At 48.4% G+C, this 22,395-nt stretch overlaps 1 protein-coding gene across 2 annotated transcripts; it reads left to right on the top strand.

Moving 5' to 3' along the window:
- The first annotated feature begins 31 nt into the window (after positions 1–31).
- LOC106604045 (solute carrier family 46 member 3) lies at positions 32–22,117 on the top strand. 2 transcript variants are annotated; one of them, XM_014198386.2, is made up of 7 exons: positions 32–150; positions 2,750–2,964; positions 7,645–8,521; positions 12,245–12,328; positions 14,221–14,377; positions 20,274–20,378; positions 21,008–22,117. In XM_014198386.2, the coding sequence occupies exons 2-6, from the start codon at positions 2,785–2,787 to the stop codon at positions 20,371–20,373; spliced, it is 1,398 nt and encodes a 465-aa protein (XP_014053861.1). In that variant the 5' UTR covers positions 32–150; positions 2,750–2,784; the 3' UTR covers positions 20,374–20,378; positions 21,008–22,117. The 2 variants fall into 2 exon arrangements, with proteins under 2 accessions (XP_014053861.1, XP_014053862.1); XM_014198387.2 differs by lacking the exon at positions 32–150 and adding an exon at positions 490–673.
- The last annotated feature ends 278 nt before the right edge of the window (positions 22,118–22,395 follow it).

The raw sequence follows: 22,395 nt of genomic DNA, 5'->3' as shown, positions 1-22,395 counted from the left end.
GAGGGGGCTGAACACAGGAAATTAAACCTTTCATAAGTGGTAAATATCACCAAACTCTCAACAGATGTCCGCAGAAATGGTCTGAACATCCAGGACCAGTGGGAAAGGCGGTTTAACATACTTACTCTGAACCAAATGACAAACTAAAAGGTGAGAAATTGACTTATTTTTTTTGTTGTTGTTGCATGTTCTTAATAATTTACATTACATTTATCCTACTTTATCCTATGAACTTGGTCAGTCAGTGAGCAAAGTGTTGGCATGGTTACACTTTACTCACTTTTTTTTTTTTATAGTAGCAGGCTACATCTCGTCAGTTCCTGTTTGTGTCAGCTAATCTTGACACATCATAACAGCAAACAGCTCACTAAGACACTAAGCGTACCCAACAAGACATGCCTCCAGAGATCTCTTTACAGTCCCTAGTCCAGAACAGACTCCGGGAAACGCACAGTACTACACAGAGTCATGATTACATGGAACTCTATTCCACATTATTGAATAGTGATATTACACATTTTGTGTTGTAGATCTGTAGTGGTGTAATGATGTACTGATTCAGTTAGTTTTTTTGTGTGATGTACCTTAACTTCTCTAGGATAGGGGGCAGTATTTTTGACGTCCGGATGAAAGGCGTGCCCAAATTAATCTGCCTGCTTCTCGGGCCCAGAAGGTAGGATATGCATATTATTAGTCGATTTGGATAGACAGCACTCTAAGTTTCTGTGAGTATAACATAACTCATATGGCAGGCAAAAACCTGAGGAAAAAATCCAACCAGGAAGTGACTTGTAGTTTTTCTATCTAATCCCTATTCAAACTACAGTGTCTGTGGGGTCATTTTGCACTTCCTCAGGGCTTCCATTGGCTTTCAACAGCCTTTTAGAAACATGTTTCATCCTTCTCCTGTTACTGGGCAGAAAATAGGAGCTCAGTCAATCAGTGGACTGCCTGGGACCAGTGAGTTGTTTATGCGCGGGCACGCTTGGCGCGCCGCTCCTTCTTTTTCCTCTATAATGAATATGCTATTGTCCAGTTGGAATATTATCGACGTTTTATGTTAAAAAGACCCTAAGGATTGATTATAAACATCGTTTGACATGTTTCTACGAGCGGTAATGGAACTATTTGACTTTTCGTCTCTGGTTCTGCGCTCTCGCGTTATGCCTTTGGATTAGTGATCTGAACGCGCGAACAAAACGGAGGTATTTGGACATAAATATGGAGTATTTCGAACAAAAATAACATTTCTTGTGGGAGTCCTGGTAGTGCATTCCGACGAAGATCGGCAAAGGTAAGGGAAGATTTATAATACTAATTCTGAGTTTAGTTGACTCCAGAACTTGGCGGGTAACTGTATTGCTTGCTTTGATGGCTGAGCTCTGTACTCGGAATATTGAAAAATGTACTTTCGCCGAAAAGCTATTTTAAAATCTGACACAGTGGTTGCATTAAGGAGTAGTATATTTAAATTTCTTTCAATAACTGTTGTAAAGTTTATAAACGTTTATGATGAGTATTTTTGTAAATTGATGTGCTCATTCACCGGTGGTTTTGGTGGGAATACATTTTCTGAACATCACGCACCAATGTAAAATGGGGTTTATGGATATAAATATGAACTTTATCGATCAAAACATACATGTATTTTGTAACATAATGTCCTAGGAATGTCATCTGATGAAGATCATCAAAGGTTAGTGATTAATTTTAGCTGTATTTCTGGTTTTTGTGACACCTCTCCTTGCTTGGAAAATGGCTGTGGTTTTTCTTGTCTCGGCGCTGTCCTAACATAATCTAATGTTATGCTTTCGCTGTAAAGCCTTTTTGAAATCGGACACTGTGGTTAGATTAAGGAGAATCGTATCTTTAAAATGCTGTATAATACTTGTATGCTTGAGAAATTTGAATTATGAGATTTTTGTTGTTTTGAATTTGCCGCCCTGCTATTTCACTGGCTGTTGATAGTGTGTACCGCGGGTGGGACGCTAGCGTCCCAGATGTCCCAGAGAGGTTATTAATGTGGTTGGAACCCAGGAAGAGTAGCTGCTGCCTTGGCAGGAACTAATGGGGATCCATAATAAACCCCAGGAAGAGTAGCTGCTGCCTTGACAGGAACTAATGGGGATCCATAATAAACCCCAGGAAGAGTAGCTGCTCCCTTGGCAGGGGGGAACCATAATAAACCCCAGGAAGAGTAGCTGCTGCCTTGGCAGGGGGGATCCATAATAAACCCCAGGAAGAGTAGCTGCTGCCTTGGCACGGGGATCCATAATAAACCCCAGGAAGAGTAGTTCCTGCCAAGGCAGCAGCTAATGGGGATCCATAGTGATTATGTTAAGAAGTTTAATGCTAGCTAGCAACTTACCTTGGCTCCTTGCTGCACTCAGTCTCCTCGTGGAGTGCAATGTAATTGTCTATAATCACCGTCCAAAAATGCCGATTACCGATTGTTATGAAAACTTGAAATCGGCCCTAATTAATCGGCCATGTCGACTAATCGGTCGACCTCTAGTCCACTCCCCTCCCAGGGATCTCTGTCCACTCCCCTGGAAGACAAGGTAGGAGAGCTCAGTGGATAGCTATGCAGATCCGATCATTGAGGGATCTGTCTGTAGTGTCCTCTCCCGTCTCAAGGATCTGTATGTCCACTGAACTCTCCTACCTTGTCTTCAAGGAATCTGTCTGTTTGTCCTCTCCCCTCTCAAGGATCTGTATGTCCACTGAACCCTCCTACCTTGTCTTCCAGGAATCTGTCTTTGTGTCCAATCTCCCCTGGGAAGAATGAAGGGGTTATTTCTGATAGAGCCACTGGTAGCCTTCTATGCTTTCGCCAATTTCCTGGTCTATCCTCTGGTACCGCAGTATGTCTACAGGAGGCTATGGCAGGAGCTAACCAACAGCACCTACCCTGTCTCTGACAACACATCACGCTGCGATCCCTCCAACACCAGCAGCCATGAGGTTAGTTACTGTAGAAACCTACCCTGTCTCTGACAACATATCCTACCCTGTCTCTGACACCACATCCCACCCTGTAACATACCCTACCCTGCCTCTGACACCACATCATACCCTGTCTCTTACACCACATCCTACCCTGTAACAAACCCTACCCTGTTGCTGACACCCCACCCTGCCCTGTTGCTGACACCCCACCCTGCCCTGTTGCTGACACCCCACCCTGCCCTGTTGCTGACACCACCACACCCTACCCTGTCTCTGACAACACCACATCCTACCCTGTCTCTGACAACACCTATCCTACCCTGTCTCTGACAACACATCCTACCCTGTCTCTGACACCACATCACGCTGCGATCCCTCCAACACCAGCAGCCACGAGGTTAGTTACTGTAGAAACCTACCCTGTCTCTGACACCACATCCTACCCTGTCTCTGACACCACATCCTACCCCTCTCTGACACCACAACCTACCCTGTCTCCACCATGAGGTTAGTTACTGTAGAAACCCTCACCAACACAACTACATTTACTCTTGTTTTGTTTTACTTGTCATTGCAGACTGTAATCAAATGTATATTTAGTGTATAGATTCAAATCATTTTTGAAAAAGTAACTGTGGACTGTCATTTCTTGAGCACTGTCTACATTTCTCAATAACATGTCTACATTTCTCAATAACATGTCTACTGTCTACATTTATCAATAACATGTATCTCGATGACGTCTACTGACAGTGCTAGAAGACCCGTTACTATGTCGGTCTCACTATGCAGGAGAAACATTCCTAGTTGAGAAATATATATATATAATATCTCCATCACGTGATCGTGTCTACCCTGATAGATAAATATATAATATAGCCTACTGTTTCCACACTATAAGCTGAGTACTAAGGAAAACCAGGCACCTAAAATCTTAGTCCCCACGGCTGGTACATTTTTGTAATGGGGTAAGACCCTATGATTCTTTAGCGACATACTGAATCCTATACATTAGTGTATGAAGCAGGCTTTTTAGGCCTTTTTATAGTAGCAGGTCACTGTAATTGTAACTAGGGCTGGTACTCGGCACTCTATTGTCCCTCTGATCACTCTGACATAAATGTAATGGAAAATCTAATCAAACACTTCATGAGATCTCATGTTGCTCAACATTTCTATAGGCAATTGCGCAAGAAAAAAAAGCACTTTTTTTTTTTTTTTTTAAATAATAAAATCATTACATGCACAATTGCATTTGTGGTCACTTTTGATAATGTTGTTTTTCCTGCAAATGGAACATTCATGCTTATATCCTACTACCATGTGTGCATTGCTGCGCTTATAATGTGAATAAATAGACTAATAGTTTATCAACATTTTAAGCTAAACGTTCTGATCTGTCGCGTCAGCCACATTGCGTAAAAAAATATATTTTTATTTGATTTTTTTATTCTAGTGGTTGTATTCATTTGGGATCTATCGCATCCCATAATAACATCCCACAACTGTCCCAGACTTTTTGGAATATTTATTTCTCGCATAGACTAGGTGAACTGTTGTACTATGGGGGGGGGGTAGTAGATTGACATAGGCTAGTGCTTTTGCTGTTCGTTAGACCTACTCATCTTGTTGGCTGACATAAAGTAAATGTGGACAGTTCTTCCAATATCTTCAATATTTATTTAAAAAAATATATATATATATTTCACCTTTTATTTAATATGCACCACGGAATAAAGACACACGCTGTTGCTTCCTCGACGTGTCTGTCTTCACTTGTAGCCTGTGAGAAAGACACGATCACGTGACGGAGAGCTGTGTGAGTGAGCGGTGCTTCGGCGCAGGCAGCACTCAGGGAGAAGGGTACAACGGCCACTGGCCGCAAAGGGCATAGATTTTTTTTTTTGGGGGGGGTGGGATTTCTTTACGGCCACGAATGGGATGCTGCCGGGAAATTCGAGGCATTATCAAATGCTTGTCAAATTGTCAGAGAGAGACTGAAGTGTGTACAGCCTGCGCACAAAAAAAAAGCAGAGCTCATGCCTTTCCAGCGACTTTTTCAAATCATCATCTGAGTCTCATCATGCAGCCTTACAATGTATTAAACATCAACACATACAGCATTTGTAGAACAACTAAAGTTACATTTAATAACGCTAAAATTAATCATATAGGAACAGTTATTTCTTTGTTAACCGCTCAACACAGACTAGCCTCATGCTCACTTCCTCAAATCGTTTTGGAGGAAAATATCCTTTCTATTTTATTCAGCTTTGTTCAATTGTATTTTTCGTACTATAATATAAAATAATACCACGGAATTCTAAACAAATCTTATCTGCTAAATGAACTAGTGTCGCCCACAGCCACATCAGGGCCTGCTAAATGAACTAGTGTCGCCCCACAGCCAGATCAGGACCTGCTAAATGAACTAGTGTAGCCCCACAGCCACATCAGGACCTGCTAAATGAACTAGTGTAGCCCACAGCCACATCAGGACCTGCTAAATGAACTAGTGTCGCCCCACAGCCAGATCAGGACCTGCTAAATGAACTAGTGTCGCCCACAGCCACATCAGGACCTGCTAAATGAACTAGTGTAGCCCCACAGCCACATCAGGACCTGCTAAATGAACTAGTGTAGCCCACAGCGACATCAGGACCTGGTAAATGAACTAGTGTCGCCCCACAGCCACATCAGGACCTGCTAAATGAACTAGTGTAGCCCACAGCCACATCAGGACCTGCTAAATGAACTAGTGTCGCCCCACAGCCACATCAGGACCTGCTAAATGAACTAGTGTAGCCCACAGCCACATCAGGACCTGCTAAATGAACTAGTGTAGCCCCACAGCCAGATCAGGACCTGCTAAATGAACTAGTGTCGCCCCACAGCCACATCAGGACCTGCTAAATGAACTAGTATCGCCCACAGCCACATCAGGACCTGCTAAATGAACTAGTGTCGCCCACAGCCACATCAGGGCCTAACATCAGGACAACTCAGAGTTATGCTATTCTGTTCTTCTGAAATAGACTACATTTTCTTCATATCATGTTTCTTTAGACCTGTCTAAAATAAATAATGGATTTATTGTGGTGCTGTAGACTATATTATATTGGATTTATTTTACTTTTTAAAATGTAGATGTTCCACAGGTCTGTATCAGTGGTTTGTAGTCTGTGTGTGGAAGCCAGGAGATGATAAATATGTTTGTTAATTAACGGTCAATTACCGTGAGACCGACTGTTATTTGCTTGACAATCACTGGCTGATGAAATTTACATTTTATTTTGTAACCGACTAGGAGGTTACAGTAGCTGGTTGACAGGAGACTGATTCATTACTTGTTCAGGAGATGCCTGCTTGTTCTCGATTTCTGAAAGGCAAGGAACCACCTGTAGCCTACACCTGTTGTGGGTTAGGCAAGGGTTAGCTTCCTCCGGCTTGAAACCTAGATTGACATAAATAACATTCTATTTCCATGTAGAGCTGTCAAACTGACCTATAACAGAGCAGAGCATTGCCACATTTCTCCTTTTCACTTTGTGTACTTCCTCTTTTTCATCATGGCCATATAATAGTCTGCAGTCAACCTCTGTGGATGGATAGTGTGTGTTCTGTCTGCCTGTGAAGCGTGTTCTGTGTGTTCTGTCTGCCTGGGAAGAGTGTGTTCTGTCTGCCTGGGAAGAGTGTGTTCTGTGTGGAACTGTCTGCCTGGGAAGAGGTGTGGAACTGTCTGCCTGGGAAGAGTGTGTTCTGTGTGGAACTGTCTGCCTGGGAAGAGGTGTGTTCTGTCTGCCTGGGAAGAGGTGTGTTCTGTCTGCCTGGGAAGAGTGTGTTCTGTCTGCCTGGGAAGAGTGTGTTCTGTCTGCCTGGGAAGAGTGTGTTCTGTCTGCCTGGGAAGAGTGTGTTCTGTCTGCCTGGGAAGAGTGTGTTCTGTCTGCCTGGGAAGAGGTGTGGTCTGTCTGCCTGGGAAGAGTGTGGTCTGTCTGCCTGGGAAGAGTGTGGTCTGTCTGCCTGGGAAGAGTGTGTTCTGTCTGCCTGGGAAGAGTGTGTTCTGTCTGCCTGGGAAGAGTGTGTTCTGTCTGCCTGGGAAGAGTGTGTTCTGTCTGCCTGGGAAGAGTGTGTTCTGTCTGCCTGGGAAGAGTGTGTTCTGTCTGCCTGGGAAGAGTGTGTTCTGTCTGCCTGGGAAGAGTGTGTTCTGTCTGCCTGGGAAGAGTGTGTTCTGTCTGCCTGGGAAGAGTGTGTTCTGTCTGCCTGGGAAGAGTGTGTTCTGTCTGCCTGGGAAGAGTGTGTTCTGTCTGCCTGGGAAGAGTGTGTTCTGTCTGCCTGGGAAGAGTGTGTTCTGTCTGCCTGGGAAGAGTGTGTTCTGTCTGCCTGGGAAGAGTGTGTTCTGTCTGCCTGGGAAGAGGTGTGTTCTGTCTGCCTGGGAAGAGGTGTGTTCTGTCTGCCTGGGAAGAGGTGTGTTCTGTCTGCCTGGGAAGAGTGTGTTCTGTGTGGAACTGTCTGCCTGGGAAGAGTGTGTTCTGTGTGTTCTGTGTGGAACTGTCTGCCTGTAATATGTTACAGTTCCGTCTGTTTTCTCCCATCCATCAGTGACATTATCCATTACCCCGTGTGTTTAACTGATTGTGTTTTCAGCAGAGGTAACGTTAATAACTTGTTTACCTTGTTGTTTTCTGTTTACACCAGGAGGTCCAGAAGGCGGCGTCTCTCTTCTCCCTCTACACCGAGCTCTTCTCCATGATCCCCTCTCTGGCCGTCACCTTCATCCTCGTCGCCTACAGCGACCAGCGCGGACGCAAGATCACCATCATCCTGCCTCTGATTGGCTCTCTGTTCTACGCGCTGTCCTTCCTGGCAGTCTCCTTCTTCGAGCTTAACCTCTACCTCCTCATCGTTGCGTCGTTCGTCAGCGCCCTGTTCGGGGGCTCGGGGACCTTCCTGGGTGGCTGTTTCTCCTACATCGCTGACCTGTGTGAGGACGGACAGCAGAAGACCCTGCGTATGGCCGGGGTGGACATGGTGATCGGCCTGCTGTCTGGAGTGGCCTCTCTCTCTACGGGATACTTCCTCCGAGCAGCAGGCTTCAACTGGCCCTTCTTCACCTCTGCTCTGTTCCTGTGTTTCAACCTGCTCTACGCCGTCTTCATCCTGGAGGAGACGCTCCAACGACCTCCAGACGACCCCCTGGACGGCTCCCTGCGTCGCACCGCCATGCGTCAGCTGGCCTACGGGGTCTACCAGCTGTTTGCAGGGGCCAGCAGGAGGCGCCAAGTCCTCCTGATCCTTCTCCTGCTCCTCTTCGGCTCTTTCTCCTTCGCCAACATGGGCGGGCTCTCCATGATCACGCTGTACGAGCTCAACCAGCCGCTGTGCTGGAACGAGATCCTGATTGGCTACGGCTCTGCGCTGTCCATGACGGTGTTCCTGACCAGCTTCGTGGGCGTGACGGTGTTCTCTCGCTGCGGCGTGCCCGACGTCGTCATCATTCTCATGGGGATACTGAGTGTCATGGCGGGTATGACCCTGGTGGCCTTCGCCAAGACTACGCTCATGATGTTCCTGGGTAAGGAATAAGGAGGGTATTCACATGGTAACATGGTCAGGACTAAGGAGGGTATTCACATGGTAACATGGTCAGGACTAAGGAGGGTATTCACATGGTCGGGACTAAGGAGGGTATTCACATGGTCGGGACTAAGGAGGGTATTCACATGGTCAGGACTAAGGAGGGTATTCACATGGTCGGGACTAAGTAGGGTATTCACATGGTCGGGACTAAGGAGGGTATTCACATGGTCGGGACTAAGGAGGGTATTCACATGGTCAGGACTAAGGAGGGTATTCACATGGTCAGGACTAAGGAGGGTATTCACATGGTCAGGACTAAGGAGGGTATTCACATGGTCAGGACTAAGGAGGGTATTCACATGGTCGGGACTAAGGAGGGTATTCACATGGTCGGGACTAAGGAGGGTATTCACATGGTCGGGACTAAGGAGGGTATTCACATGGTCAGGACTAAGGAGGGTATTCACATGGTCAGGACTAAGGAGGGTATTCACATGGTCAGGACTAAGGAGGGTATTCACATGGTAACATGGTTGGGAATAAGGAGGCTATTCACATGGTCAGGACTAAGGAGGGTATTCACATGGGTAACATTCTATCCTCTGACAGGTGTCTGGGTTCCAGCTCTGCTTGACCCAATTTTTGTTGGTGCGCATGTAACCGATGTGAAATGGCTAGTTAGTTAGCGGTGGTGTAACCGATGTGAAATGGCTAGTTAGTTAGCGGTGGTGCGCGCTAATAGCATTTCAATCAGTGACGTCACTCGCTCTGAGACCTGAAGTAGGGTTGCCCCTTGCGTTGCAAGGGCCGCGGCTTTTGTGGCGCGATGGGTAACGATGCTTCGTGGGGTGTCAGTTGTGTGCAGAGGGTCCCTGGTTCGAGCCCAGGTTGGGGCGAAGAGAGGGACGGAACCTACACTGTTACACGCACAGTACGATTTTGACAGTTCCTGGTTCTACTGGGGATGAGGTCTTCTATGATAGGGGTCGTTCTCCTGGGACTATAATTGCTGCGGCTGTTCCAGCGCTGGGTGCTAGCAAAGCGCTTGGATGGGAACAGACCCTCTGGCGCGCCAGTGGCACCGGACCCTCCTATACATGTTTCCGGCGGTGGTTCTGGTTCAGCCCACGGTGGCATGCGCCCCGGGAGGGATTACCGTTGATTCTTGTGGCTCCCCAGTGACACAGCAGCGTTTATTCGTGGGGATCATTTGTCTAATAGGCATGGACTCGTGGCTTCTCCCATTGGCAGGGACCCTTTGACCCCGCTGTGCAGGGACCTGTTGACCGCCGCTGTGCAGGAACCTGTTGTCCCAGGCACACGGGCAGGTTTGGCACGCGATGCTAGATATTCCTATGGGCCTGGCTACTGACAGGGACAATCTGATGGCTAGAGGTTTACCTCTGAATGTTATTGCTACCATCCAGTCTCCAGGGCCCCCTCAATCCCTCCAGTCTCCAGGGCCCCCTCAATCCCTCCAGTCTCCAGGGCCCCCTCAATCCCTCCAGTCTCCAGGGCCCCCTCAATCCCTCCAGTCTCCAGGGCTCCCTCAATCCCTCTCTGAGGCGGCCGTATAGGTGCCAAGATTAACTCCAGTAGAAACAAATGGAGTCCTTTATCGAACTGGGACGCACATTCTCCACGTTAAAAGTCTACCTGGCTGCGATCTCAGCATGTTATGGTAGAGTTGACGCAGCCTCACCGGGGCGTCCTGGGGGACGTGGTTCCTGAAAGGTGTACGTCTTGTCAGGGCCGGTTTCTAGAACCTATTGCGCCCACGTGGGTCTTGGTGCTGGTTTTGGAGGCACTGTGTGCGGCCACCTTTTGAGCCTCTGGAGTTAGTGGATCTGAAAAACCTCTCCTACAGAACCTCGCTGCTCATGGCTTTGGGCTCGGCTAAACTTGTTGGAGAACTCAACATGTTGCCTGTACACCCTTCCTGTAAGTCATGGTTAAGCAGTGTCTCTCCCATTGGATTGTGGAGGCCATATAGCAGCAGGGGTAAGGGTTACCTAGCGGTGAACCAGCCAGGGGTCTGGCAGCGTCTTGGGCATTGTTTAAAGGGTTGACTATAGGAGATATTTGGGCTATGGAGAGCTGGACATCACCACATACTGGTGTGAGGTTTTATTGGTTGGATGGTACCGCTCCCAGTTTAACCCACAGGATACTGATGGGTCAGGGGGAGGGTCTCCACGGGGTGGGTGTTGGCTTTGGGGATGACCAGTGGGTGTTGCTATGGTGACCAGTGAGATATACCAGCTGGAGCGTGTGCTACGAGCGGGTGTTGCTATGGTGACCAGTGAACTGAGATGAGGCTTATAGATGACCTGGAGCCAGTGGGTTTGGCGACGAGTATGAAGCGAATGCCAGCCAACGAGAGCGTACAGGTCGCAGTGGTGGGTAGTATATGGGGCTTTGGTGACAAAACGGATGGCCCTGTGATAGACTGCATCCAGTTTGCTGAGTAGAGTGTTGGAGGCTATTTAGTAAATGACATCGCCGAAGTCGAGGATCGGTAGGATGGTCAGTTTTACGAGGGTATGTTTGGCAGCATGAGTGAAGGATGCTTTGTTGCGAAATAGGAAGCCGACTCTAGATTTAATATTGGATTGGAGATGTTTAATGTGAGTCTGGAAGGAGAGTTTACAGTCTAACCAGACACCTAGGTATTTATAGTTGTCCACATATTCTAAGTCAGAACCGTCCAGAGTTATGATGCTGGACAGGCGGGCAGGTGCAGGCAGCGATCGGTTGAAGAGCGTGCATTTAGTTTTACTTGTATTTAAGAGCAGTTGGAGGCCACGGAAGGAGAGTTGTATGGCATTGAAGCTCGTCTGGAGGTTTGTTAACACAGTGTCCAAAGAAGGGCCAGATGTATACAGAATGGTGTCGTCTGCATAGAGGTGGATCAAGGAATCACCTACAGCGAGAGCGACATCATTGATGCATACAGAGAAAAGAGTTGGCCCGAGAATTGAACCCTGTGGTACCCCCATAGAGACTACCAGAGGTCCGGATTTGACACACTGAACTGAATGATGCGCAGCCTGAATAGGACGATTTACTTGGTAACGTTCTGAGGCTGTTTTATTTGATTACGGCTGTGAAATCTGATTTCATGACGTTAAGACACACATTCAGATAGACATTACATCATAATACAACAACTAGATTTCAATGATCTTTGTAAAACGTGAATTACCGCAAAGGTTTAGCCAATAGTTCTGTCAGTCAGGTCTCGATCTAGCTCCTTTCCAAAAGGGACAACAAACAAAAATGACATCACCTGATGCTGTTCAGATATGGATGGAGAACCTAGTGAGTCAATAATGTGATGTAAGCCCTCTCTGTCCCTGGCTCTGTCCCTGGCTCTGTCCCTCTCTCTCTCTGTCCCTCTCTCTCTCTGTCCCTCTCTCTCTCTGTCCCTCTCTCTCTCTGTCCCTCTCTCTCTCTGTCCCTCTCTCTCTCTGTCCCTCTCTCTCTCTGTCCCTCTGAATTCAATTCAATAAATTATTGACATGAATGGAGGGTTTGCCATGGTTTCCACTGTTGCCAAAGAGGAAATATTACAACAAATGAACAATATGTTTGAGCAACAATATTACTTAAAATCAACAACAAAACAATCATACAATGTTATAAACAATTAAAACTAACAAGTTACAATTCAGGAAATGAAACCTACAAGTAAATCTGTCCTGTTTGTTCTTCTCAGTCAGGCTTCCAATGCTTCTGGCCATCATGCCATTCCCCGTGTTGAGATCCATGATGTCGAAGATCGTGTCAAAGACCGAGCAGGGTGAGTTTTTAAGTTCAGTTTCTTTGACTAAACTAATGCTTTAAAACCCGATTTAACAAAGCACATCCGTTAATAAAATTATTGAGAATGAAACATACAGATTTATTTAGACTTATTTCCGTGCCTTTCAGCAGCTACTCTTCCCGGGGTTTATTATGGATCCCCATTAGTTCCTGCCAAAGCAGCAGCTACTCTTCCCGGGGTTTATTATGGATCCCCATTAGTTCCTGCCAAGGCAGCGGCTACTCTTCATGGGGTTTATTATGGATCCCCATTAGTTCCTGCCAAAGCAGCGGCTACTCTTCCCGGGGTTTATTATGGATCCCCATTAGTTCCTGTCAAGGCAGCAGCTACTCTTCCCGGGGTTTATTATGGATCCCCATTAGTTCCTGCCAAGGCAGCAGCTACTCTTCCTGGGGTTTATTATGGATCCCCATTAGTTCCTGTCAAGGCAGCAGCTACTCTTCCTGGGGTTTATTATGGATCCCCATTAGTTCCTGCCAAGGCAGCAGCTACTCTTCCTGGGGTTTATTATGGATCCCCATTAGTTCCTGCCAAGGCAGCAGCTACTCTTCCCGGGGTTTATTATGGATCCCCATTACTTCCTGCCAAGGCAGCAGCTACTCTTCCTGGGGTTTATTATGGATCCCCATTAGTTCCTGCCAAGGCAGCAGCTACTCTTCCTGGGGTTTATTATGGATCCCCATTAGTTCCTGCCCAGGCAGCAGCTACTCTTCCTGGGGTTTATTATGGATCCCCATTAGTTCCTGCCCAGGCAGCAGCTACTCTTCCTGGGGTTTATTATGGATCCCCATTAGTTCCTGCCCAGGCAGCAGCTACTCTTCCTGGGGTTTATTATGGATCCCCATTAGTTCCTGCCAAGGCAGCAGCTACTCTTCCTGGGGTTTATTATGGATCCCCATTAGGGTTTATTATGGATCCCCATTAGTTCCTGCCCAGGCAGCAGCTACTCTTCCTGGGGTTTATTATGGATCCCCATTAGTTCCTGCCCAGGCAGCAGCTACTCTTCCTGGGGTTTATTATGGATCCCCATTAGTTCCTGCCAAGGCAGCAGCTACTCTTCCTGGGGTTTATTATGGATCCCCATTAGTTCCTGCCAAGGCAGCAGCTACTCTTCCTGGGGTTTATTATGGATCCCCATTAGTTCCTGCCAAGGCAGCAGCTACTCTTCCTGGGGTTTATTATGGATCCCCATTAGTTCCTGCCAAGGCAGCAGCTACTCTTCCTGGGGTCCAGCAAAATTAAGTTAGTTATACAATTTAAAGTTACAATACATTAACATATTTCACATCATACTGTGTGCCCTCAGGCCCCTACTCCACCACTACCAGATATATACAGTACTAAATCCATGTGTATATGTCATCATGTTGCCATGTGTCTGCGCCTGTGTTTGTCCATTCCTGACCCGTGGTTTGTTTTTAAACGGAGAACGTTCTAGACCACGGAGTAGGACCCTTCTCCGACCAGAGAGCCATGTCTGAAGTGCTCTTCTTTTCAAAGCCGTCCTCTCCTACAGGGACACTTGACGAAACGATGTGGAATGCAAAGCAACCCTTCTGTCCTGGACCTAGATAACAGGAGATGTACCCTGCTCTTTCTGTCTCAACGTTAGGCTGCAGTGTTGTCATGGAGACCGTCTCAACGTTAGGCTGAAGTGTTGTCATGGAGACTCTTTCTGTCTCAACGTTAGGCTGCAGTGTTGTCATGGAGACTCTTTCTGTCAACATTAGGCTGAAGTGTTGTCATGTAGGAACTTTTTCAGCACTTCTGCGGGGCAGTGATGCTTAACCTACGGTATGTGGTTTTGAACCAATTTACCTGACCGTGTATTCTCTCTCGCTCTCTCTCTCTCTCGCTCTCTCGTGTAGGAGCATTGTTTGCGTGCTTGGCTTGCCTGGACAGTGTGAACAGCAGTGTGGCGATATCTGTGTTCAGTAGTCTCTACGCTGCCACCGTAACCTGGTACCCTGGATTCTGCTTCCTGTTGTCTGCTGGACTCTGTGTCATCCCATTGGCCCTGCTAGTGTGAGTATTATATACTACTAATAATATACATCTAATATACTTCCTACTACTACGACGACTCTGTCATCCCCTTGGCCCTGCTAGTGTGAGTAATATACACTACTAATAATATACTACTAATATACACTACTAATAATATACTACTAATAATATACCAGTGTGAGTACTCTACTTAGTCTCCTCCCTACGACCCAGTGTGAGTACTCTACATTGTCCTATGACCCAGTGTGAGTACTCTACGTAGTCTCGTCCCTACGACCCAGTGTGAGTACTCTACATTGTCCTACGACCCGGTGTGAGTACTCTACGTAGTCTCCTCCCTACGACCCAGTGTGAGTACTCTACGTAGTCTCATCCCTACGACCCGGTGTGAGTACTCTACGTAGTCTCATCCCTACGACCCGGTGTGAGTACTCTACGTAGTCTCCTCCCTACGACCCAGTGTGACTACTCCTGGGTGTGAAAAGGAGGTGAATATCTGCAGTGTGATATCAGTCCACGGGCCAACAAAGATTTTGTCCGTTGTGGCAAAGGTTTGATGTTATTAAATTGGGACCTTAACTCTTGGCCTACAATTTACATTCCCAAGTGGAAATCAAGTTAACGTCATAGAAACATCTCCATCAAAATGTATCTGTTTTTACTGGGCTGTGCCTCAATCCATCACAACCGCCGATATTGCCCTTCTCCATCTGGGGTGGAAGGAGACAGACCAGGAGACGTCCCATCTGGGGTGGAAGGGAGACAGACCAGGAGACGTCCCATCTGGGGTGGAAGGAGACAGACCAGGAGACGTCCCATCTGGGGTGGAAGGGAGACAGACCAGGAGACGTCCCATCTGGGGTGGAAGGAGACAGACAAGGAGACAGACCAGGAGACGTCCCATCTGGGGTGAAGGGAGACAGACCAGGAGACGTCCCATCTGGGGTGAAGGGAGACAGACCAGGAGACGTCCCATCTGGGGTGGAAGGAGACAGACAAGGAGACAGACCAGGAGACGTCCCATCTGGGGTGGAAGGAGACAGACCAGGAGACGTCCCATCTGGGGTGGAAGGGAGACAGACCAGGAGACGTCCCATCTGGGGTGGAAGGGAGACAGACCAGGAGACGTCCCATCTGGGGTGGAAGGGAGACAGACCAGGAGACGTCCCATCTGGGGTGGAAGGGAGACAGACCAGGAGACGCCCCATCTGGGGTGGAAGGGAGACAGACCAGGAGACGTCCCATCTGGGGTGGAAGGAGACAGACAAGGAGACAGACCAGGAGACGTCCCATCTGGGGTGGAAGGAGACAGACCAGGAGACGTCCCATCTGGGGTGGAAGGGAGACAGACCAGGAGACGTCCCATCTGGGGTGGAAGGAGACAGACCAGGAGACGTCCCATCTGGGGTGGAAGGAGACAGACCAGGAGACGTCCCATCTGGGGTGGAAGGGAGACAGACCAGGAGACGTCCCATCTGGGGTGGAAGGGAGACAGACCAGGAGACGTCCCATCTGGGGTGGAAGGGAGACAGACCAGGAGACGTCCCATCTGGGGTGGAAGGGAGACAGACCAGGAGACGTCCCATCTGGGGTGGAAGGGAGACAGACCAGGAGACGTCCCATCTGGGGTGGAAGGGAGACAGACCAGGAGACGTCCCATCTGGGGTGGAAGGGAGACAGACCAGGAGACGTCCCATCTGGGGTGGAAGGGAGACAGACCAGGAGACGTCCCATCTGGGGTGGAAGGGAGACAGACCAGGAGACGTCCCATCTGGGGTGGAAGGGAGACAGACCAGGAGACGTCCCATCTGGGGTGGAAGGGAGACAGACCAGGAGACGTCCCATCTGGGGTGGAAGGGAGACAGACCAGGAGACGTCCCATCTGGGGTGGAAGGGAGACAGACCAGGAGACGTCCCATCTGGGGTGGAAGGGAGACAGACCAGGAGACGTCCCATCTGGGGTGGAAGGGAGACAGACCAGGAGACGTCCCATCTGGGGTGGAAGGGAGACAGACCAGGAGACGTCCCATCTGGGGTGGAAGGGAGACAGACCAGGAGACGTCCCATCTGGGGTGGAAGGGAGACAGACCAGGAGACGTCCCATCTGGGGTGGAAGGGAGACAGACCAGGAGACGTCCCATCTGGGGTGGAAGGGAGACAGACCAGGAGACGTCCCATCTGGGGTGGAAGGGAGACAGACCAGGAGACGTCCCATCTGGGGTGGAAGGAGACAGACCAGGAGACAGACCATCTGGGGTGGAAGGAGACAGACCAGGAGACGTCCCATCTGGGGTGGAAGGGAGACAGACCAGGAGACGTCCCATCTGGGGTGGAAGGAGACAGACCAAGGAGACAGACCAGGAGACGTCCCATCTGGGGTGGAAGGAGACAGACCAGGAGACGTCCCATCTGGGGTGGAAGGGAGACAGACCAGGAGACGTCCCATCTGGGGTGGAAGGAGACAGACCAGGAGACGTCCCATCTGGGGTGGAAGGAGACAGACCAGGAGACGTCCCATCTGGGGTGGAAGGGAGACAGACCAGGAGACGTCCCATCTGGGGTGGAAGGGAGACAGACCAGGAGACGTCCCATCTGGGGTGGAGGGAGACAGACCAGGAGACGTCCCATCTGGGGTGGAAGGGAGACAGACCAGGAGACGTCCCATCTGGGGTGGAAGGGAGACAGACCAGGAGACGTCCCATCTGGGGTGGAAGGGAGACAGACCAGGAGACGTCCCATCTGGGGTGGAAGGAGACAGACCAGGAGACGTCCCATCTGGGGTGGAAGGGAGACAGACCAGGAGACGTCCCATCTGGGGTGGAAGGGAGACAGACCAGGAGACGTCCCATCTGGGGTGGAAGGGAGACAGACCAGGAGACGTCCCATCTGGGGTGGAAGGAGACAGACCAGGAGACGTCCCATCTGGGGTGGAAGGGAGACAGACCAGGAGACGTCCCATCTGGGGTGGAAGGGAGACAGACCAGGAGACGTCCCATCTGGGGTGGAAGGGAGACAGACCAGGAGACGTCCCATCTGGGGTGGAAGGGAGACAGACCAGGAGACGTCCCATCTGGGGTGGAAGGGAGACAGACCAGGAGACGTCCCATCTGGGGTGGAAGGGAGACAGACCAGGAGACGTCCCATCTGGGGTGGAAGGGAGACAGACCAGGAGACGTCCCATCTGGGGTGGAAGGAGACAGACCAGGAGACGTCCCATCTGGGGTGGAAGGGAGACAGAGAGGTGTTGGACAGACCAGGAGACATCCCATGTGACTGCGTGCGTGTGTGAGAGTACTTGTGTGTTTGTGAGACAAAGAATGCATCTCAAACTTCTCTCCTCTCTTTCATCTGTACTGAAATAGGAAGGAAAAAAAACATGCCTGCTGAAAGCAGTGGCCTTGTGGTTTGTGTCCAACCTAAGATGGGAAGGTTAAGAGATCGATCTCCGGCCGAGTCACACCAAATACTGTTCAAATTAGACCTGATGCATCTCTGTTTGACACTCAGCATTAAGGCCCTGCGATAGACCAGCGTCCTGTCCAGAGAGTGTACTTTTACATCAAGCTGCCTCACGCTACAGAACCAGGAGATTCAGCCTGAACGCAGGTCCCAGTAGAGAACAAGAGGACGATACTGGACACGTGATGATGATGTCAGTCAAGAAGAGGAAGGACGATTCTGGAGACGTGGTGATGATGATGTCAGTCTAGAAGAGGAAGGACGATACTGGACACGTGATGATGATGATAGTCTAGAAGAGGAAGGAAGATACTGGACACGTGATGATGATGATGTCAGTCTAGAAGAGGAAGGACGATTCTGGAGACGTGATGAAGAGTTGTATCACATGACCTTTCCCTGGGTGATTTTTAAGATCACTTTATTTGTCAGCTGTAAACAAGGTCCAACCGAAATTGGTCTTCCTCTTAATCCCAACCCCTCCGAAAGGACGAACAGGCTGGAGAGGGGGGGGGCTGCCACAATGGAGGCCCGTGGAGCAGTTGCCCTGGGGGGGGGGTTTAAGTGCTTTGCTCAAGGACACAACGGTAGGCAACGTCCTCTAGGATTTCATACCAGCAACCCTACTGTTTCCAGCTCACTTCCCGACAGATTTTTTTTTTTTTTCTTCCCCGTCAGACCCAAGATTTTAAACTGGCATCCCAGCAATTGCTGACTCACCTCTCTTAACAACAAGGCCATCTTCTGCCCCATGTTACTCAGTCAACCACATGACTTCACGGACTCACTGACTCATATCCGCTTCTGTTTCCTTATCGAGGGCTGGCTGTTGTGAGTGGTTACACAGGTATGTCTTTGTATGCGTTTTCATTGGACGCGTATGTCTTTGTAGGCGTTTTCATTGGACGGGTATGTCTTTGTAGGCGTTTTCATTGGACGCGTATGTCTTTGTAGGCGTTTTCATTGGACGCGTATGTCTTTGTAGGCGTTTTCATTGGACGCGTATGTCTTTGTAGGCGTTTTCATTGGACGCGTATGTCTTTGTAGGCGTTTTCATTGGACGGGTATGTCTTTGTAGGCGTTTCATTGGACGGGTATGTCTTTGTAGGCGTTTCATTGGACGGGTATGTCTTTGTAGGCGTTTCATTGGACGGGTATGTCTTTGTAGGCGTTTCATTGGACGGGTATGTCTTTGTAGGCGTTTCATTGGACGGGTATGTCTTTGTAGGCGTTTCATTGGACGGGTATGTCTTTGTAGGCGTTTCATTGGACGGGTATGTCTATGTAGGCGTTTCATTGGACGGGTATGTCTATGTAGGCGTTTCATTGGACGGGTATGTCTTTGTAGGCGTTTCATTGGACGGGTATGTCTTTGTAGGCGTTTCATTGGACGGGTATGTCTTTGTAGGCGTTTCATTGGACGGGTATGTCTTTGTAGGCGTTTCATTGGACGGGTATTTCTTTGTAGGCGTTTCATTGGACGGGTGTTTCTTTGTGGGCGTTTCATTGGACCGGTGTTCTGATACTGTTGTTTTGGTTACGGTTGTGGCTGGATGGAGTGGGCCGACAGCGCCATCTAGTGGTCGCGTCAGTTGACAACTGTAGCATTATAGCTAAGCCTAACTCTTTTCATAACCTTAACCTCGCTGTCCCGTCCTGCCGCGCTGGCTCTCCCGTCCTGCTGGCTCTCCCGTCCTGCTGGCTCTCCCGTCCGGCTGGCTCTCCCGTCCTGCTGGCTGGCTCTCCCGTCCTGCAGCGCTGGCTCTCCCGTCCTGCAGCGCTGGCTCTCCCGTCCTGCCGCGCTGGCTCTCCCGACCTGCCGCGCTGGCTCTCCCGACCTGCCGCGCTGGCTCTCCCGTCCTGCCGCGCTGGCTCTCCCGTCCTGCCGCGCTGGCTCTCCCGTCCTGCCGCGCTGGCTCTCCCGTCCCGCCGCGCTGGCTCTCCCGTTCTGCCGCGTAAACAAACCAACAGTTTCTCTGGCTGTCTGGAACCACTGCTGACTCACCTAGTGTGCATCTCTAACTTTTAAGAGGCTTCTCCTCCTTGTCTCCTTTCTTTTCATCTGCCCTGAATTAAAAGCCCCGGATAGGTGAAAACTGTAATCCACAGGGAATCTGCCTTTTCACCTGTCCAGTTTTATAATGTCAGACTCTGTGTAGGTCAAAGGATGTAGTGAGACTGGAGGCAGGACTCCCTGTTTCTCTCTCTCGCTCTCTGTCAATCTCTCCGTCTCGCTCTCTCTCTCTCCCTGTCTCTCTCAATCTCCCTGTCTCCCTCTCTCTCTGTCTCTCTCTCAATCTCTCTGTCTCCCTCTCGCTCTCTGTCTCTCCCTGTCTCCCTCTCGCTCTCTCTCTTTCAATCTCCCTGTCTCCCTCTCTCTCAATCTCCCTCTCGCTCTCTCTCAATCTCTCCCCGTCTCTCTGGCTCGTTCTCTTGCTCTTTCTGTGACCTACAGGAGTGTGGGGCTGCTGGGGGTGGATGAAAGTAAGGAGGCAGAGGTCCTCATCCCAGAAGAGGAAGTCCTGGCTGGAGATGATGACCCTCTTCTCACCTGAGGCTGGTGAGGCAAGACTAGAGACTTTGTCCTGGTGCTTTTTGATTTGTTCGTTCTCTCTCTCTCTTTCTCTTCCTCTGCGGGAGTCTGTTCTGGCGCCTACTGTAGATCTATACTTAATCTGTGTTTTGGGAAATCGGCCCATGGTGGCATATGGTTGGACGAACAGAGCTGGACTCGTAAACCAATCAGCAGACTAGGACTCTGAGAGATCGATTACCTCAGTTGAATTGTTCTGATATATAAAGTTAGATTTTCATTTCAGGGTAAATAGTGAACGGATGTTTTCAGTAACATAATATATAAAGAGGTTTTGTCAGAGCTCAGAACTGTTTCCTTCAAACTGGTCACGTTTTATCCATACATATGTTATATTTCTGCCGTTTAATAATAATAACAACGTAGGTTCCTGTGTGGCTCAGTTGGTAGAGCGTGGTGTTTGCAACGCCAGGGTTGTGGGTTCGTTTCCCACGGGGGACCAGTACGGAGAAAAAAAATGTATGAAATGTATGAATTCACTACTGTAAGTCGCTCTGGATAAGAGCGTCTGCTAAATGACGTAAATGTAAAAATGTATGTGTCAATGTGTGCTATGATTAAAGCAGTCAGTCCAATGCATCTTTTTTTATTTACAGGGTTGCAGGTAGCGGTCGGGCCAGTAACCAAAAGGTCCTTGGTTCAAATCATCGAGCCGACAAGGTGTAAAAATCTGTTTTTGAATGTGGCCTTGAGTTGCTCTGAATGAGACGGTCTGCTGAATGAGCTGTAGCCTCTAAACTCAGCGACAATTTCTCTGTAAAGTAAGACCGCGTTTTCTTAAAACACACAGCCCAATTTCTTCTGATCAATCACGGTTGGAATAATTAGTCGATTTTTTTTTTTATAACGTTGTACATGATTTAATTATTCACGTTGTTGTTGCAAAAAAAAAAAAAGGGGAAATAAACTAATTGATTTTCCAAAATGTTTTTAAGTAGCTAATGACTAGAAGTCTCTGAAGGGGAAATGAATTACTGGCTAGATATGGAACAGAGTGACTGTAATAGCAGACAGAGGTAGTCTACCTCATCACAGATGGGTACTGACTGTTTATCACGTCGTGTGTCCGTTTTTTATATTCCTGGTCTCGCGTCTGTAGGTGTTGTCGTTACATGACAAGGAGAGACGGCTCAAACTGACAGGCTACAACTCATTTAGCACTTTCTCAATGACTGCCTTACACAAACATGACAAGGAAATGCACTTTCTGTCTGAACTATGTCATTTCAATGGTAACTGGTTGGAAAGATGTCATTTCAATGGTAACTGGTTGGAAAGATGTCATTTCAATGGTAACTGGTTGGAATTACATGTTTTTTTCAACCAGTGTTGCTCTCTGGGCCCCAGACCAGTTCAGGGCTCTTGGTGTCGTTGTCGTCATGTCACAAACAGATCAGGATAACAACTTTATGTTGGTTGATACACTTCAACTACACTGTTACAGTAGGTTACCTCCACTTTAATGATTGATGAACCACAACGATCAATAACTCAGAACTGATCATGTAAAAAACCAGCATAGTCACATGAATGTGAAGGACAGTATTGGGAAAATACTACTTTAGAGGGAAATGTAAAAATAAAGTTGTATTTTGAACCATTGGATGGATGTGTGCTGTTATTTTTACAATCATTTACGACTGGCACAAATGTTTGTGGAATTGTAAAAAATATAAAATAGAAAAAATAAATTGGTATAACATGTGTGACGGATTCTATGAAACTCATCTTTTTTCCTACGTCTTCTGACAACTAAACATTGAAGTGGCTGGATTGTGTTATTTGCTGTCATTGGTTTTCTAGAAAAGCAAAAGCTGTGTAATTCCTATAGTGGCCACCAGGGGTCCCTATTGGTTTAGGATGAAACCCCAACCAAGTGATGTATTAAACCCCTAGATAGCAGAATGTTATGTATTGGGCATAGAGAGGCTTTTGTTGCCACTGGTCGGCCATATTGGCACTCCCCTGTAGGAGCAGTCTTCCA

This window comes from Salmo salar, chromosome ssa04 (genome assembly GCF_905237065.1).
Source record: "Salmo salar chromosome ssa04, Ssal_v3.1, whole genome shotgun sequence".
Taxonomy (NCBI): Eukaryota; Metazoa; Chordata; class Actinopteri; order Salmoniformes; family Salmonidae; genus Salmo; species Salmo salar.
This window is presented reverse-complemented; position numbering and strand designations above follow the sequence as displayed.